Source organism: Pteropus medius, unplaced genomic scaffold (assembly GCF_902729225.1).
Source record: "Pteropus medius unplaced genomic scaffold, Ma_sr-lr_union100, whole genome shotgun sequence".
In the NCBI taxonomy this organism is placed as follows: domain Eukaryota; kingdom Metazoa; phylum Chordata; class Mammalia; order Chiroptera; family Pteropodidae; genus Pteropus; species Pteropus medius.
This window is the reverse complement of record NW_024351730.1, coordinates 32,948,207-32,966,156: the sequence shown is the minus strand read 5'-3', so window position 1 is coordinate 32,966,156 and position 17,950 is coordinate 32,948,207. Positions and strand designations below refer to the sequence as shown.

The window sequence follows — 17,950 nt, the reverse complement described above, 5'->3', positions numbered from 1 at the left end:
ATATTATATTATATTATATTATATTACATTATATTATATAAATGTAAGGAACGTGTAACCCTATCTGACTTAATAAATTGATATTCCTGGGGCCATGTCTCAACAAATTTTATAGTTAAGCTTTCTTCACCTTTTTCTAAAAAAATAAAGAATACTACCTTCTTTTCCAAGTTAAACCTTTCATTTATGCTTTAATATTAGACCAGCAAATATTTATTAGGGGCTTACTGAGATTCCAGCATCTCACCTAACCTTCGTCATCATTTTATACATAAAGAACTGAGGCTCAAAAAAACTAAATCATTTACCCAGAATTATGCAAATTAAGTATTAGAGCCCACAAAGTCCTGTTTCTGAGCCTACGTCTATGCAACATTAGCTTCTCAGTGACTCAGGCGACTTCTTTGTTTTCTCCTACTTAGTTCTTTATTACTGCATAACAATCTGCCCCCAAATTAAATGCCTTAAAACCAGGCCCCTTATTTGCAGATGAATCTGAAATCTGTACGTGGCACGACTGAGTGGTGTTTCTGTTGATTTTGTCTGGAGTCGCTACGTAGCTCCAACAAGCCCTGTGGCTGAACTGTCCCAGATAGTCCCTCATCCTCCAGGGTTCTCTCCAGGTGGCTGCTTATCATTCTGTGGTTCAAACTAGTCTCTAGACCAGTCTTGTTTTCACAGCATGGTGGATGGCTTCTACAGGAGGGCAAATCCCAGTGTGAAAGTGCTTGCCAAGCCTCTGCCGGCATCATGCTTGCTAGTGTCTCATTGGCCAAAGCAAGTCACCAGGCCAAGGCTAAAGTCACAGGGCATGACGCCCAGGAGTTGTGGTTCACTGGGGTCATGGTTTCTTACCACATTTCCTCTCTTCCCCACTATCTTCTTATTTGTGTTATTTATGCTTTCCCCTAAACATAAAAATACTTGGATAACCACATTTTAATACAAATAAAAATTTCCAGTGATCACACTTTCCCCTTTAGCTACCATCTTACTCTCCTTCCTTTCATAGCCAACCATCTTAAAAGAGAGGTCTACACTCACTGTCTTTGCGTCATTACTATCTATCTACTCCCCTACTCCCCAGTCACTCCAGACTGGCCTCCACCAACATTATTGTACCAAAACTACTCTCCTTCAACTCTCCAATTACCTTAGTACTTCCACGACAATGGATAATTTCCCGGCCTTGTTTATTTTGACCTCTCTGTGACATTTAACACTTCCTTTTTCTTATGTGACTCTCTTTTCTCTCATCTTGTATTTTTATCTCTTTCCACCCCCTAATGGTGCCTAATGGTCTTCACTCACCAGGCTTCTGGCTCTTGCCCTCTGCTCTACTCATTATATAATTTCTCGTCCTAATAGCACCCATACTGTATCTTTAACTCTAAACTCTATGCTTACCTGCAGACCCATTTATTCAAGTATATCTCTACTTAAATTCAACAAATCCAAAACTAATTCAGCACCTTTCTTCTAAAATCAGATCTTCCTCTTATAATTCCTCATCTTGGTGACTAATACCACCATTCACCCATTTGCCCAAATTAGAAATATGATAACCTAAGACACTTCCTTCTCTTCTTCCCATAATATACAATTGCTCATTAAATTTCATCTGCTTTGCCTTTAAATATTTCTCAGAACTATCCAGTGGTATGCTGGTAAATGTTCAATAACCGGCTTTGGGGAAGAATGGGAGAGATTGGGGAGCATCTGATGATTTTCGTGGTGTAATCTTCACACCATGGCTAATTTCAAGCTACTAACATGACATCACCGAACAGAATTGGGAAGCAATGTTCAGTAGCACACATTATATCGTACTTCCACTTACACATACCACAGGCATAAGAAACCTCAAGAGAGTAACAGTAAAATGTAACATAAGTATGAAGTAATGAGTTTTGAGTATTTATTTCCTTTGTTTTTGACATAATTAAATTACGCGTGTATATAATTTAATTTTTAAAGTTTGCTTTGCTTAATAGGCAGCTCTCAAAATTCCTGGAAATTTAACAATTGGCTCTCTCAAGCCAGTACAAGCTGGATCTCTTTTTCTCTTCTCCAGTTCCAACAACACAACCAAACTTTAAGGCTCTGACCTTCATACCACAACTCGAGAAAAGAAATTTAAGTATAATTCAACACCAGAAATTCCTACTTGGCTCAGGTGTGAAGAAGGTTTACATTGTAATAAGTGTTAAATAATGATTTAAATAAGAATCGTGATACAATTATTTTAGTAAGAGAGGGGAAGGGAAAAAGGAGGAAAAAAATGTGCATATGTGTGCATGGATACAGTGTATGTGTGTGTGAAGCAATAGCTGTTACAGTATTAAGTCTGTGTCATAATGGGAAATATAATATATTTAAAAATATCTATTTAAGCCTGTTATTTAGAAATATTAGGTAACTAGCAGAAGAAACTACTCACTTTCTTTATAAACCTCAAAGTATTATTTAAAGCTCTGCGGATGCATTTATGTATGAAACGATGATTGGAAAAAATAATTTTAAAAGATAATTTTAAATTATTTAAATTATTATTTCTGAGAAATCCGGAGATGAAAAAAAATCTCTATTGAAGACTAAAAACTATCTCTAATCTCAGTCAGAGTTCAGACTACCAGGCTGACAGAACTCTGCAAGAAAATATAGACAGCCTGCTCCTTTTAAAAGAGTTCATCTGGAGGCCAATTTACATAGCCTCTTAGCCTCTCTTGTCTCATCCTTAAACCGAAGAAGTCAGTTTGGAACTAACTAAACTCAAATGCAGGGCAAATAACAAAAGTGAAACAGACCAGATACAAATGCCCGCATCCCTTGTACAGGGTAGTCTCTACTCAGATCTAGCCAACTGTCACCATGAAGGCCTCCTGTTACTAAGAAGGCCAACGAGTTCAAGAGAAACTGTAAATCTGGATTTTTATGTGAAAACTCTGGACTTTCCCCCCCCCTTTAATTCCCCCCACCACCCTCTTCCACCCCTGACCTATAGATGTTGCCATTTCCCCTTAAGAACTGGATCTCTGAAGGCAGGGTGTCCCCTCCCGCACGCTCACGGCGTACACCGGCGGCCAGCACACCTGAGGCCTGGCACCCCCCCTCGCACTCGGCACACTCGGGGGGGCCTAGCGCACCCAGAGGACCTGACGCACCCAGGGTATGGTCCGTGGCTCCACTTGGGGAGCGAACTCAGGACCTTCTGCGTGCAAAGCAGATGTGCTAACCACTACACTATGGAGCCGCCTTGAAAGCTCTGGATTTTTAAATACTAATTTAAAATACACAGTGCCTACCAAACCAAACTCATCTGCAGGCCACTGCCAACTCACAGGTTGCAGGTGTGAGACCTTTAAATTAGGTGAACTTTGGTGATCCCTTTAGGTCACTGAATTGTCTCATTCCTAAAAATCTTCACTGAATGTATGGGTTTCTCCATCACCAAAGAGGCAATATGTTTAAATATCATATTACTTCACTTTCTGACTTGTATCTTCACTGTGAACACTCACAAATCTTAAGACCCAAGATTTCATACAGCTTTCATCAAAGGAAGCACAGTCATAAACAGAGAGAGTTTCCGTCGAACACAGCTGGGCCAAAAAATCAAGTAGTCATTCTCACAGGGGCACCACAGAGTAAAAACTGTCATTAATCTGTCTTTTCAGACATGTTAGTCCACAAAGACAACAATTGCCTTTAAGTATACAAAGGACTATATCAAGCTCCAGATACGCTAAGAAAATTATCGCCTAATCTTTCATATGGAAACTTTTACCTACCACTGCTAATTATCTTCTTGGTTCACAGGTCTAGAAAGCATGAAGACTGTGCTTTTTTTCCTGTACATTTTGGGAACTGCAGTCGCAATCCCGGTAAATATTCTTTCTTCTGTTATTACATCTCTCCCTCTTGACATTTAGCTTAGAAGTCCTCCATTTAAAACAAAATGTTCTTATACGGTGGTTTGAAACTCTCTTTTTTATTTTAATTATATATATATATATTTAATTATATATATATATATGTATATATATATATATATATATATATATATATATATATATTTTGCCCAAGTAAGGAATAAATGACCAAAAAAATTGAGATAAGGTACTTTTTAAAAAAATATTTTAGAACTATCAGGTTCTACAAGATGCAATAAATATGCAACTGAAAGTGTTGGTTATCAGTTTATTAGACAGGGAATATGCCCAAACACCAAAGAAAAAAGAAAGAAGGAAATTCTGTAGAAGCTTATCACATTAGTATAAGAAATCTTGAAGTGCACACCCACACTCTCCAGCATTTTCTTCAAGATCAAATACATACTGGCCAAGAAATTCTGAGTCTTTAATAAAAACAGGAACCAATGGCTTAGGGACAGGAAATGATATGGTAACCACAAATCAGTTCCTAACTCATCCTTGGGGGTTTGTCCAAGAAAACAAGCTGAAAGGAGACACAACTAGAACATTCTTTTCTTCACAGTCAGATATACTGGCCCATCTATTCACACAGCAATAAATAAGCCATTACAAATCAGATCATTTGAGACCATGTCAGCCACTTCAAAATAACCTGAAAGTTATGTATATGGAACTATCGCTAGATGATCATATCATCCTTAATCAAACTAAAGGATTTGTGGGAGATTTTTTCTTTTTCACCAAATAGAGGAATCAGGCTCCTTTAAATAGACAAAACAATTTATCTTTTGTCCCTTCTCTCCCTCCCTCTCTATGTCGAAGATTCTATCCTTGCTTTTTGGATAGATGGCGGCTAACTTCTGGTTGATAGATGTCAGCAAAGACAAACACCATGCCACGAAGACCAAGCAGTTCTTAGGAAACAGAATTTATGACCACTGCTAAGAATAATGCTCAAGAAGTGTGTAGCTACTCCAGCATTACACATTGTCCTTGGAAATTACAAACATGGGGGAGCATTTGAGATCTTGCTTCCCATCAGACGTCATCAGTTTGACTCAAGTAAACTCTTATTTTTTAAAAAAAGGAAATTACAAACATGTGATAAATTATGTTCAGTGCAGAAAGGAACTCCCACAGAATCATTGTTTTCCCCCTGAAAATGTATTCTGCACCAGCAGCTGTTGCCGCTATGTAAATAGGTGTCAAAAGAGTCTTTAAGCCAAATGTTTGAATGACACACTTGCATATAAACACATTCCAGATGTTTTCTTTTTAGGATGGTTTCTTATCATATAGACCCAATCAAATGTTTAAAATATCTTCTCATAGATTTACTTATTAGAAGTCTTGTAGCATTTCCCCATCTGTCTGAGTTCTCCAAAAGTCAGTAGGTTGATTCTGAGTGGTTAGAAGATTCCATGCAGATTTCCAGAGGATACATTGCTATAAATACAGATGTGAGCGTAATACTAAAACAACTTCATTTCAGAAAATTTCTAAAAGAAGACAAGCTGCTATGTTTGTGTGTGTGTGTGTGTGTGTGTGTGTGTGTGTGTGTGTGTGTGTGCATTTCTTCCATTTGGAGGAGGGGGTGTAGAGGGGAAAGGACACAGAGAGAGGGAGCAGTTCTCCACTAATAAGCCTAAAATCTCCTCTATCCATTGACTTACATGACGCTCCTGCTGGCAACTTGCCAACTTGGTCACCATTTTTTTTTTCTCCTTTTTCCTCTTAAAAATTGCTTCTTTGGGAATTTTTTCTTAGTTGAAAAGGTAATAAGAAGTGTGAAAGCAAGCAAACCAAATCTAAAATAAATTCTTTACTACATGGCTTTCGTTATGACATAATTAGCACTGCTAATGGAATAAAGATGCGTCAATCCAAATAGAATCTGAGTTTTATACTTACACCTGGATCTGACATCTGAGTGTCGACAGCATCTCTCTAAAACAGACCTACAGTGAATACTCGCCTAAGATATCAGACAGTTCATATTTTTACCACTCTGATATTACTACCAGTAATTTTTCACTTGGATAACTCCCTAAAATTTACAAAATATTTTAATGTACATAACCTTATCTTAATATTTCTGCTCACTTTACGTTGAGAGATAACAGGATAGAGATTAACAAAACCACAGATAGATAGTAAATCGCAGAGTCAAGACTCGAAGGGAGGTGTCTTATTTCTAAGTCAAGTTATTCAACTATTCATCGTGTGTCACTGACCAACTCTTATCTATGCTTCCAGTCTTGCTAGAAATAGGTAGAGCCACCCCTCTAGTGGAAATGCTATGCCATAGCTGCTCTTCCCTGCTAGAATTGGTGCTGTTTCCATTTTTTAATTAGTTAAGATTAAATTGTTTTCATTAAAAGATTTCTTGATGGATATAAAGTTGATAGTGTTAAGAAAGTAAACAAATATTGAATAAAAGTTTATAACCTTTCTGCTAATTATCAGTTAACTTAAGAAAAAGTATGTTATATCCTATGATTAATTTAATTTGACTTCAACTTTCTGCTAAACACATCAAAATTATAAAGTAACAATGCTTTGTAAAAGTTTGAAAAACACAAAAAATAATTCCAAAACTTAAAGGTCACTATTATTAAAATCATTTTTGCTTTTATTTTCATCTGATCTTTGCATATATAACTTCTTAAATATGATTAAAATTCTATCTTCACTTAAGATTACATTCTGGACATTTGCTTGTGTCCTTAACAATTCTAGAGAATATCCTTTAATTGATGTTAGAAATGAAGTATATTGCTACTAATAACGCCAACGATACAACAGTAACTAGAAATTTTAAACATTAACATCTAGTCATGAATAACACAAACCAGTTTTTAATTTTTTCAGACAAATGCAAGGTTCCTATCTAATCATCCCCAACCAACTGCCGAGTCCTTGAGTTTTGTCCAACAGACTGAAATGTTAGTAAAACCTGAAGACACTACTGTGCCCATTTTAAGGGCTGAAGATACAGAAAACGGAAAAGAAACTACAGTATATGTAGAAGACCATCCCAACCATAAGGTAAAAGTAACAGGGTCATGCTAATGTAATTTTTAAATTCTCTAAAAGTCTCAATTTCAAAGCATGGTCAAAGAAATTACTTCATTCTCTCCTCAGTTTAATATTTTTAAAGCTGATCACAACAACTGCCTCCAATCACTAGAAGAATTGTGAGATTTAATCAGTTTTACTCATTTGGCTGAGATGCTATATAATTTTTTCATTTCACAAAATGAAAATTCAGGTAAAACTTCTAGCTATAAAATGTGAAAGACATCATAAATAAGTTTACATGATATTATGTGAAGAAAAAGAATAATAAACATTAAATGTTGATGTACAAATTATAAATGCTATGTAGGTATTAAATTATTTGTTTCAAAAAAAAACACTTTTTCTTTTAAGGCTGAAAAAGCTTCAATAATAAAATCAAAGAAGGAAAACCATGAACAGTCAGCAGATCAGGACCAGAGTTACAGCCCAGAGCTGAGATTACAGGATCAAAAGGAAAGTGAAAGTGACCTAAGTGAGAATTTGGAGTATACACCAACTGAAGGTGCATTGGACCTAAAAAAAGACATGAGTAAGCCTCAAGAGAAAAAACTCCCAGAGAACATTGATTTCCTTGCTCCTGATGTTAGTTCCCTTGTACATTCTAACCAGCAAGAAAGCATCATGAAGACAGAGAAAAGCCAAGAACAGCTTATAAATGATTCACTTCCTCAATTAAATAGGAGCAGCAACCATGGCCAAGACCTAAGTGATCAGGATAACCAAGAGCAGAATCCAATCAGTCCCAACAGAGAAGAGGAAGCAGGGAAAGAGCAAGGTGAAGTTGGCACCCACAATGATAACCAGGAAAGGGAGAGAGAAGTTCCCAAGGAGCATTCTAACAGCAAGCAGGAAGACAGTACCCAATCTGATGATATTTCGAAAGAGTCCAATCAACCAACTCAAGTAAGCAAAACGCAGAAAGATGAATCCGAGCAGGGTCACCAAGAACAAGAAGAGGATAACTCCAATGAAGAAATGGAAGAGTCAACTGAAGCAGAAATCAATAAGCACAGTCAAGATACTGAATGGCAGAACCAACAGGAAAAACCTGGCCTTGAAATTATCAGCACCCCTGAGGAGATGGATAAAAAGACCGTTTCTGAGACTTTGCTTGTAGGGCCTACTGATGATGGTGATGATGGCTCCAGACTCCGTGCAAGTGATGACTACCTCCCCCAAAGTGAAGCCTTCCAGGAGGATGAAAGAGCTGCTTCCAATTACTATTTCATCAAATATAAGGAGCAAAGAGAAAAAGCACATGAGAATGAGAATGTAGGTACCAGTGAACCTGGAGAATACCAAGGGGTAAGATTGTTTACAATGAGCCTTATCCGATAAAACACTTAGCTTTATCAAGAAACAGCTATAACCAGTCTCCTGTGCTTATCTCTATCATTACATTACTAAATATGTTATGGTTATTTATTTTCCTCTCCATCTCCCTCATTAGGCTGAAAATGTGTTTTAGTTGGATTCCCCTAGAAGCAGAACCTGGATTTTAGTGCAGTTTTTTGAGTTCAGGGAACAAAGAGAAGTGAAAGTGATACAGGAAAAGAAAGGAAGCTAATCAGAGGTACCTGGTGAGAGCCAGGTAAAGCACATTCCTCTGAATTGTCTCATTTGGTGAGTGAGAGAGCTGGGGCATTTATACAGGCCGAGAATTGCCAGGAGGGGTGTTAATTTTGCAGAACTTCCAGTCTGTTCTTTAAGCAGTCCAAATAGAATTCCATGGTTTTGAAGCTACAGAGACACAAATACTGGCAGTTTGAAAGTCCCTGGAGCTAACTAGAATGGTTAACTCTGACAGATATGAGGGATGGGAGATACTGACAACTGCTGCTCTAATGCCTTGAGAGCAGGTAGGTACCATGTCATGTCGAGTTGAATCACCAATGTCTAGCAAAATGCCTCTAACATAGTAAGAGATCCAGTAATGTGTGTTGATTTAGCTATAAAAATTAAGAACAAGGACTTCAGCTACAATTTTATTAAGCAAACACACACCAAAATGATAATCGGGAAACTGCGGTCTGGCAGGAGTTGGGGAGAAACATATCGTTCTTTGGTTGTTTAATCATTTGGAGCTTTCCTGCAAAAACCCAGCAGCCACCCACCAGGAAGACTTGTATCAGCTTTTGGTAGGCAAGATCAATAGTAATCTTGATTACTGATAACTCTGCTGCCAATCAAAGGTAGGAATTTTCTTATACTTTAGAAACCTGGTAAGAAAACTTTACCAGCAGCTTCACAGAGATTACTGATATAACCATGCCCTAACTACAGAATCACATCATAATATTACATTTCTACTGTTTTCCCAAATCCAAAGGGTTCCAACTTTGTTCCTGATGTTAGTTCCAATTTTTATTGAGTAATCCCCAGAGATACTGCATTGAATCCAGTTGATGTAGAAATGGCTCCTATTCTCAAAGGGTCTCTGTTTATTTACACAGTTGTGACTGGTGTCTCTTTTTGAGATCTAATATGATATGGATATGAAAAGTTCTGTGAAGGTATGCACAGTGGTAATATAAATTATGTAACTGCTTTCCAATCGACTTCAACTTCTATTCTTGTTATTACAAAGGCCAAAAAAGCAGAAAGCTCACTGAATGAAGATGAAAGTTCGAGTGAAGGCAACATGGGGTTGTACAGTGTTGGTGAGTATGGGCTTAGCAAGCTGTTCGTAACCATGTCTAGGAGGAGATGGAACTGGCCACAGTGGGCTGTCTCCATCCACTCATGCATGACTACTGCACAGAATTTTTCCTCTCTCCAGTTCTCCCCCAAAAAATACTCTCATAAATTGTTGATAACCTCTTGTCCATATATAATATACAGTAGTTCACCCTTACCTTCAGTTTCACTTTCTGAGGTCTCAGTTACCCATGGTCAATCATGATCTGAAAATATTAAATTTCCCAACCACTGACATCATCTGTTCCTGACATCACCGGAAACAGGTGATTCTCCTGTCGTAGCATCAGAAGGTCAATAGTATCTTGACGCTATCATGTTGCTTATGTCTGTCACTTCACTTCATCTCATCATGTAGGTATTTTATCATCTCACATTATCACGAGAAGGGTGAGTACAGTACGATAAGATATTTTGAGAGAGACCACATTCTCATAAATTTTATTGCAGTATATTATTGTAATTTATTTTATGATTAGTTATTATTGTTCATTTCTTACTGTGCCTAATTTATCATAGGTATGCATGCATAGGAAAAAGCCTAGTATACAGTGTTTAGTTCTATCCATGGTCTCAGGCATCCACTGTGGGTATTGGGACAGATCCCCCCGAGATAAGAGGGGACTACTGTACAACTATGGATAAATGTCTTTACAACTACACGTCCTGTTGTGATATTATTGCAAAAGCTAGAATTATTTTTCTCTAAATCCTTTTACTTCTGAGAAGAATTAATGCTACCTTATTTATTCTCAAATCCATAACTTACTAGTGAATTTAGATCTCATATTTAATTAAGACCTGATTCCCAACCACATACCCCAATCACAAACATTTTGAATTTCCACACAATAAAATTCTCATGGCTTATTTAACTTCTGAACAACTTGAACAAAATTGCACTATAGACTTCAGACTATGACTATTGCAGTCAGGCCAAGAATTGCCGTTCGTTCCTTTTAAATCTCCAACCCAAACTGCGCAGATCCAGACTATTGTGTAAAACAGTCTGATGCCAGGGGGCCCCACCTGAAAATTAACATTAAAATCGTTTCTAATGTTTTCCCAAATTTTCTCTTATTACTGAAAATAGAGTACTTGTCTGAATAAATCTGAGTATACATACTCAATTTAGCTTAGTCCATGTTTCCTATCTAAAATTTTCTCTTAGATTCTTGCATGAACTACGAGTGTAAAAGAGGACACATGTGTAAGGCTGACCAACAGGGAAAACCCCGCTGTGTCTGCCAAGATCCAGTGACTTGTCCTCCTACAAAATTCCTTGACCAAGTAAGTATTCTACAAAATGCTTTCTAAGGGGCACCAAACAGTGATTTGAATGAAAGTAGTTTGCAATTGAAATTTTGGTTTAAAAAAAAGTGAATGTCCAAGTCATCATCTAATATTTGAATTAACATTAAATAGGAAAAAACACCAGCAAAATCAAAGAATCTCAACTGTGCCCTAAAAATGTAATAATCGCACTGATTTGTAGAACTCATTTTTTAATTCCCTCTATCCTAGGAACATATGCATTTTTCATTCTACTGAAGTTATCTAGAGCCAAATTGTAATCACCATTAGTATAGCTTAGTTGATTTTTTTGTGCCAACTAGGACAGTTATTATTTTAATAGCCTCACCTATCTGACCAATTACATGGCACAGCACAGTTTACCAGGGAGCCTATGAGCTTTAAAGAGCAGAGTGTTTTCCCAATGAAGATTCAGAAACACGAGCTTTTTCTCATGCTTGTCTTTCCTAGGTTTGTGGCACTGACAACCAGACCTATGCTAGCTCCTGTCATCTATTTGCTACTAAGTGCAGCCTGGAGGGGACCAAAAAGGGGCACCAGCTGCAGCTGGATTATTTTGGAGCCTGCAAATGTAAGATTCCATCACTAATACCAAGCACCATTGCTGAGAAGGTTTTGGTGAATCTGTGCATAACTGAATAATATGCATGTGCGTACTCATACATATATAAACAGGAAAAAGCTAATGTAGTTCTGAACCTTGGCTACACATTAAAACCAACTGAGAGACTTAAAAAAGAAGAAGAAGAATGCCTAGGCTTTAATTATAAGAGATTTCAGTTTTATTTGAAATCTGGGTTGGAACCTTAGCATTGTTTTTTCATTTGTTTTTAAAGTAGCCTAGACAAGTCTACAGTGCAGCCAGGGGTTTGGCCCCACTGTGATAATGTTATCCACTTAATAACTGGGATGAATCATTAGAATTTTGCCATGTTATTTGTCCTCTTCTCAAGTTAGGTTAAGCCTCTGCCAAGAAGGTTTATTACAACATATTTCATCCAGTAGTTTCTAAAAATTGTCTTCCTTTCCCAGGATAGTCTCAATTGTCTTTGTATCTCCTTGTCGCTAAGTGATTCCCCACATTAGCCATGCTCACTAATATTTCCAGTTCTCCTCTCCTTCCAGACACACGAGAGGGTTAGACTTCTAGGCCCCCTTGATTTTAGATGTATCATATGAGTTGCTTTATCCAATGAAATGAGGAATAGTCACCCATGTGAGTTCTCGGCAACAGCATTTGAGTTGGTACATAATTCTCCAGGCTCCCTCTTCTAGTGTTGAGATGGTGTTATGAAGGTAGAGTCTTCATCATGCTGAGCCCCAGAGAAACTGCAATGAGCAGAGAGCCCTCTCAACAACTTGTATTGGATCTGCAGCAGGATAGAGAAATAAACCTTTGATATAATTAAAGTACATGACAACTATATAGTTAACACTGCTGTTAACACTGAAATTGCTAAGAGAGTAGATCCTGATAGTTCTCATCACAAGTAAAACAAAAATATTTTTGTAACTATATAAGGTGATGGTTGTTAACTTATGGTGGTGTTCATTTCACATGTGTCGAGTCATTATGCTGCACACCTTAAATTTATAGTGTTATGTGTCAATTACATCTCAATAACACTGAAAAAAAAAAAACTTTTGCTCCTTTAAACCACTGAGATTTAAAATTATTATATCATTACCACGGTGTAAGTGAATTTCTACTTTTTTCTCTTTTCCCATAATGAATAGCTCTTAATGTCCTCCTCCTTTAAATTCCAGCTCTCTGATTCTACAGAAGTGGTTCTCAGTCCTGGCTGCACACCAAAACTACTTTGGGATCTTTTGAAACATCCTGATGCCCAGGCTTCACCCCAGACCAATCAAATCAGAATTTCTTTGAATGGAAGCTGGCATCTGATATGTTTTCAAAACATCCCAAGTAATTCTGTTGTGTTACCAGGGTTAAGGACCACTGTTGTGATGATGGGGCAGTAAGGATGCTGTCAGTCACCGGAAAATCTTAAGCTTCCTGTTATGAGGAATTGCTTTAGGATAGGAGTAAGACCCAAAGATTAAAATCTATTTACTTCTGCTTGAAACAGCTATTCCCACTTGTACGGACTTTGAAGTGACTCAATTTCCTCTAAGGATGAGAGACTGGCTCAAGAATATCCTCATGCAGCTTTATGAGTCTAACCCTGAACATGCTGGATATCTAAATGAGAAGCAGAGAAATAAAGTAAGTTATCCATGAGTCAGCTACCACGGGTCTGTCTACAAGGCCTGAAGAAAAAAAATTGGGGACCAGGGTTGGAGCTACCTCCCTCTGAAATTGGCAAAAGCCCACTTTTCCTGCCCATGCCTAGTTAGCGCATATAGATTAACAGAATAATAGTGGTCAATGTTCATGCCACAAGGTTTGGGACATGGCCAAACTACCCCATTACTACACAAAGGGCAGTGGCCTGAGCAAGGTCTAGAGCAGACTCTGGTTGAATAAACTGAACCTTAATTCAGCATTTATATATTCAGGCCCACACATGTTATTTAAATCTAAACATCTTTTTGCCCTCACAGACCAGATATAGATTTATGATGTAAGGCAAATTCATTACTTCACAATGTTAGTAATATATATTAAGATTAAAATGTGCAGAATATTAAGTCCAAAAGTTCTCAGGGAAAACTCATTTATCAGATAGTTTTTCAATGAATCCTAGGTACCTGGAATTAATTTACGTACTAGAGAAAGAGCAATGAACCAAATAAAAGTCTCTGCCATCATGAGCTTACATTTTAGGCAAAGAGACAGACTCTTTATAAATAAGTGTGCGTGTGTGTGTGTGTGTGTGTGTGTAATGTATATATGTATGTAAATGTATATTTTATATATGCAAATATGAACATACATGCGAATATATGTAAAAGATATGTCAGGCGGGATGATATGTGTTATGAAGAAAAAATGAAACAGAAAGGAGGGTGTGCATTCACTTTATCAGATGCTGTTAGCAGGTTTCAAGATGAGGACTAAGAATTGACCACTGATCTGGCATGTGGTCATTATAGCTGACCTTGACAAGAGCTGTTTCTGCAGAGTGGGGAGGAGAGAAGTCTGAGTAGACAGCATTCAAAATAGAATAGAAAGAAGGATGTGGAAGCAGCAAGTGTAAACAATATTTTTAAGACATTTTATTGTAAAGGCAAAAAGTGAAATAGGGTGGCAGCTGGAGGGGAATGTGAGTACAAGACTTCCATCTACCAATGGGAGATGGTAGAGGATGTTTATGTGCTTCTGGAAATAATCCAGTAAAGAAGGAAAGGTGCCCAATTGCCATAGGGTATTCTTGAGTAGATGAGAAGGGGTGGGCTCCTGAGCACCAGTGAGGGCATGGGCTTCGATTAGGAGCACAGGAATTTCATTCATGGTAACATGGAGGGACATTTGTAGATATGGTCATGGGAATGGGTAGAAGTTCTGTTCTGATTGCTTCTGATTACTCAGTGAAATAATGAGTAATGTCACAAATGGAGAGTTTTACATGCATTGCCCCAAAATAATTTCTATTCTCTCTCTTTAATACATCACAACAGAGAGCCTTAAGAGCATTAGAAACAAAACAGAGAGATTTCAATGGAAGTGGCCAAATGCTACCACACCAGGGTTGAACTGAGCAGGGACTGGATGGAATTACATAGAGTATTAAGAATAGAGTATTCCAATGGTGGAAGAGCAGGGCTTTTCACTAACTAATCAATAATTTTGCCAAAGTCAGTTCAGCCCTTTTCATTAAAACCTTCTCATAGTTTTAAGGAATGCAATAAATGTTACTTGATTACAAGAAAAACTTTAAAAAGACAAATTTTATTCTGAAAACTATAAGTTTTTTAATGTTAGCTGCCATTTTATATAGAAATAAGAAAGCTTTAATGCTGATTAGAAGGCATTTCATTTGGTCTCATGTGATGGGCTGGGCTTGTTTTCCTCTGCCAAGTTACTGTCACTCTTTGAGTAAAGTTTAGCAAGAGATTACACTGATTCTCTGATGATCTTCCCCTTCCTAATCCCAGGTCAAGAAAATTTACCTGGATGAAAAGAGACTCTTGGCTGGGGACCATTCCATTGACCTTCTCTTGAGAGATTTTAAGAAAAACTACCACATGTATGTGTATCCTGTGCACTGGCAGTTTAGTGAACTTGACAAACATCCTATGGACAGGTAAAAGCTCTTTACCTTCCTGTTACTAAGTCATCCTCCTGATATAATGTCCAATTATCTTTACAAAGAAAATTCTAAACAGATTTCAGAAAAGTTCCAGTTCCATTCTAGAACACTGAAATACTAACCAAACGTGGTTAGGTGTCTGTACGTAAAATTGCTTTGAAAATAACAGATTATGGCCACACAGCTCTCAAGTTTACATGTTAGGTCCAGCCTCCCACAACTACTCTTTCAACTTTTTCTCATTCTTGATCCTAAAGTCACAAGATAATCCTATTGGCCCAATTTGGCCAAGTACCTACCTCTGACTAGTGAGTAAGAGCCAGTTTATACGAACATGATTGCTGGGGCACACTCCTATAAATTTAAGGTGGAGGGAAGACAGTTGCCAGTGAAGAAGAAAACCTTGCAAGTTGACACCCCAAAAGCTGTCTATCTTACCCATAAATAGCTTATTGCATTTGCAGCTTTTCATAAGTATGCTATTTATTTGGCATACTCAGCAACCTTGTGGAAGAAAAATGCCGTTGGTGATTCTCTGTCAACTTTCATACACAAGCTACTCAGTTAGTACACTGCCATTTATTTCATTGCAGAGTCTTGACACATTCAGAGCTTGCTCCTTTGCGAGCATCGCTGGTACCCATGGAACACTGCATAACTCGCTTCTTTGAGGAGTGTGACCCCAACAAGGATAAGCACATCACCCTGAAGGAGTGGGGCCACTGCTTTGGGATTAAAGAAGGTAAATTCATCATTTTCTAGACAAGCCATAAGCCCTGCAGCCCTCATAAAGAGGTTCTGCTGTGTGTGTGTGTGTGTGTGTTCAAACTGAAACTTAGAGACAGCAAAATGGAAGCATCCCGGGTAGGACTTCTTCAGTGTATGTGCTGCCATTGCAAAGTTATTTCTTACTTGCTTTATAATACTGTTTTCAAAGTATAGCAATTGTGCATATTTAGGGAACAACTGCACTGAGGTCTCAGCAGTTGGTTAAGCCTAAGAAAATGATATAAATCCAGAGAGTTGTGCCAAATCTCAGAAGGCTACTCTTCCAAGGAAGGAAAGATTTTATATCCTTTCTTAACCTGGGTATTGGACCAAACTTTTAAAAATCATACGTGAAGAGTGAAACAGCCAGCCTGATTCTGCCAATGTGAGGTGTCAGAAGAATAGTAGAATTCATTACCAACACACTGAAGATTGGGTCTTACATCACAAGTTGTGTCCAGATATTATTCCTTTAGTCCAAAAGTGACCGATTATTTCATCTTCAGTGTCCTCCCCACCCACCCCACCTCTCACCCCACAAAAAAAGGAGAGAGAGCGAGAGATCAGAAAGTTCTTTCTTTACTCCCACAGTGGAGAAATTTAAATTTAGACATTTGTTTTGCTAGGTTATATGTTAATCTACTTCCTTTTTTTTCCTAAGTGAGAGTTGATTTTTGTGAGCAAGCATATTTTCAATAATCAGGGTATGAAGGATGCTCAGAAAGTAAGCAATCAAAACTGCTTGCAGAGTGTAAGTGAACAGTGAACATCAAACCTCTAAAGCAGAGATTTTCTATGGATGTTCACAACATATATGTAGGATTACATCCACCTAAGCAGTAAAGAAAAGTAAGCTCATCAAAGGTCAGAATTTCCCAGAAGGAGGCAACATGTGTGATCTTTACTTTAAAAATATTTTTCATACATATGTATAATGCCTTAAAATTAGGGAGAAAGAGCAGAGAGTATGAGGATTTAGTTATGTATTGATAAGTAAGTAAGCAGAAAAAGTTAGTCCTTTTTCTCTACAATATTAGTCTGTGAAATAAGCACAACTAAAAAAAAGAAATAAGCACCACTGTAATGAGCAAAGAATGTATGTTTTTGTGAGCACCTAGTTCTGTATGTTAGTTGTCTATTGCTGTATAACAAATTACTCTAAAGCTTAAAAGCTTAAAATCTCTCTCACAGTTTCCAAGGCTCGGGAACCCAGGAAGAGCTTACCTGGATGGTTCTGGTTCAGAATCTGCTGTAAGCTCACTCACATGTCAGGAGGCTTCTGTTCCTCACCATGTGGTCCTCTCCATGGGGCTGCTCATAGCACTGCACCTGGTTTCTTCCAGAGTGAGTGATTAGAGAGAGAGGAGATATCTAAGACCGAAGCCACAATGTCTTTTATAACCTGATCTCAGAAGTGACATACCATTACTTCTGCCATAGTCTGTTGGTCACACAGACCAACCCAGACACAATGCGGGCGGAGATACAGGAGATGAGGATAGTTGGGGGCAATCTTGGAGGCTGGCTACCACATGATGTTTATATCCTGTTTGCATTGACAGGAAATTAACAAGCTATTAAGACCCAGACCCATACAAATAATGCCAATTTTCTAACACCTATTCCATAAGACCAGTACTTACAAATTCAAATATATCCATTGAAAAATAGTTAAAATTGTCTTTCCAATTCCCACATTAAAAGGTACTCAATACAGGTGCCCTGCTTGCTCTGCTCCACCATCATGAGGAGGGGAATAACAACTGGGACAGGACGTATTTATGTATGCCTTTTAGATGGCACTTAATTTTAAGGGAGTGATCAAAAGGCAAATTTGAAGAGAAGTCATTTATTTAAGGAAATCAGTTGTGCTTTGCTGTTCTTTTGAAACTTCTGTCAGCCCCTCAGCCTACAGGAGCACTCAGGCTCTGTTTTGGGAGG

General features: G+C 37.8%; 1 protein-coding gene and 1 long non-coding RNA gene across 3 annotated transcripts in view; one reads left to right on the top strand and one right to left on the bottom strand.

Moving 5' to 3' along the window:
- The window catches only part of SPARCL1 (SPARC like 1), a 36,360-nt gene that overhangs the window by 15,198 nt on the left and 3,212 nt on the right, over positions 1-17,950 (top strand). The window contains exons 2-10 of one of the 2 annotated variants that reach the window (XM_039845656.1): positions 3,820-3,884; positions 6,807-6,983; positions 7,368-8,321; positions 9,604-9,676; positions 10,885-11,003; positions 11,478-11,598; positions 13,118-13,254; positions 15,087-15,235; positions 15,835-15,983. In XM_039845656.1, coding sequence (XP_039701590.1) covers positions 3,831-3,884; positions 6,807-6,983; positions 7,368-8,321; positions 9,604-9,676; positions 10,885-11,003; positions 11,478-11,598; positions 13,118-13,254; positions 15,087-15,235; positions 15,835-15,983 — 1,933 coding nt within the window. In that variant the 5' untranslated portion in view covers positions 3,820-3,830. The remainder of the gene's footprint in view (positions 1-3,819; positions 3,885-6,806; positions 6,984-7,367; positions 8,322-9,603; positions 9,677-10,884; positions 11,004-11,477; positions 11,599-13,117; positions 13,255-15,086; positions 15,236-15,834; positions 15,984-17,950) is intronic. The other variant, XM_039845657.1, reaches the window with a different exon arrangement.
- On the bottom strand, positions 11,787-17,869 carry LOC120588298 (uncharacterized). Its single transcript, XR_005649218.1, has 2 exons — positions 17,234-17,869; positions 11,787-12,397 (listed from the first exon to the last, which is right to left on the bottom strand). It is a non-coding gene; the product is annotated as an uncharacterized LOC120588298 (long non-coding RNA).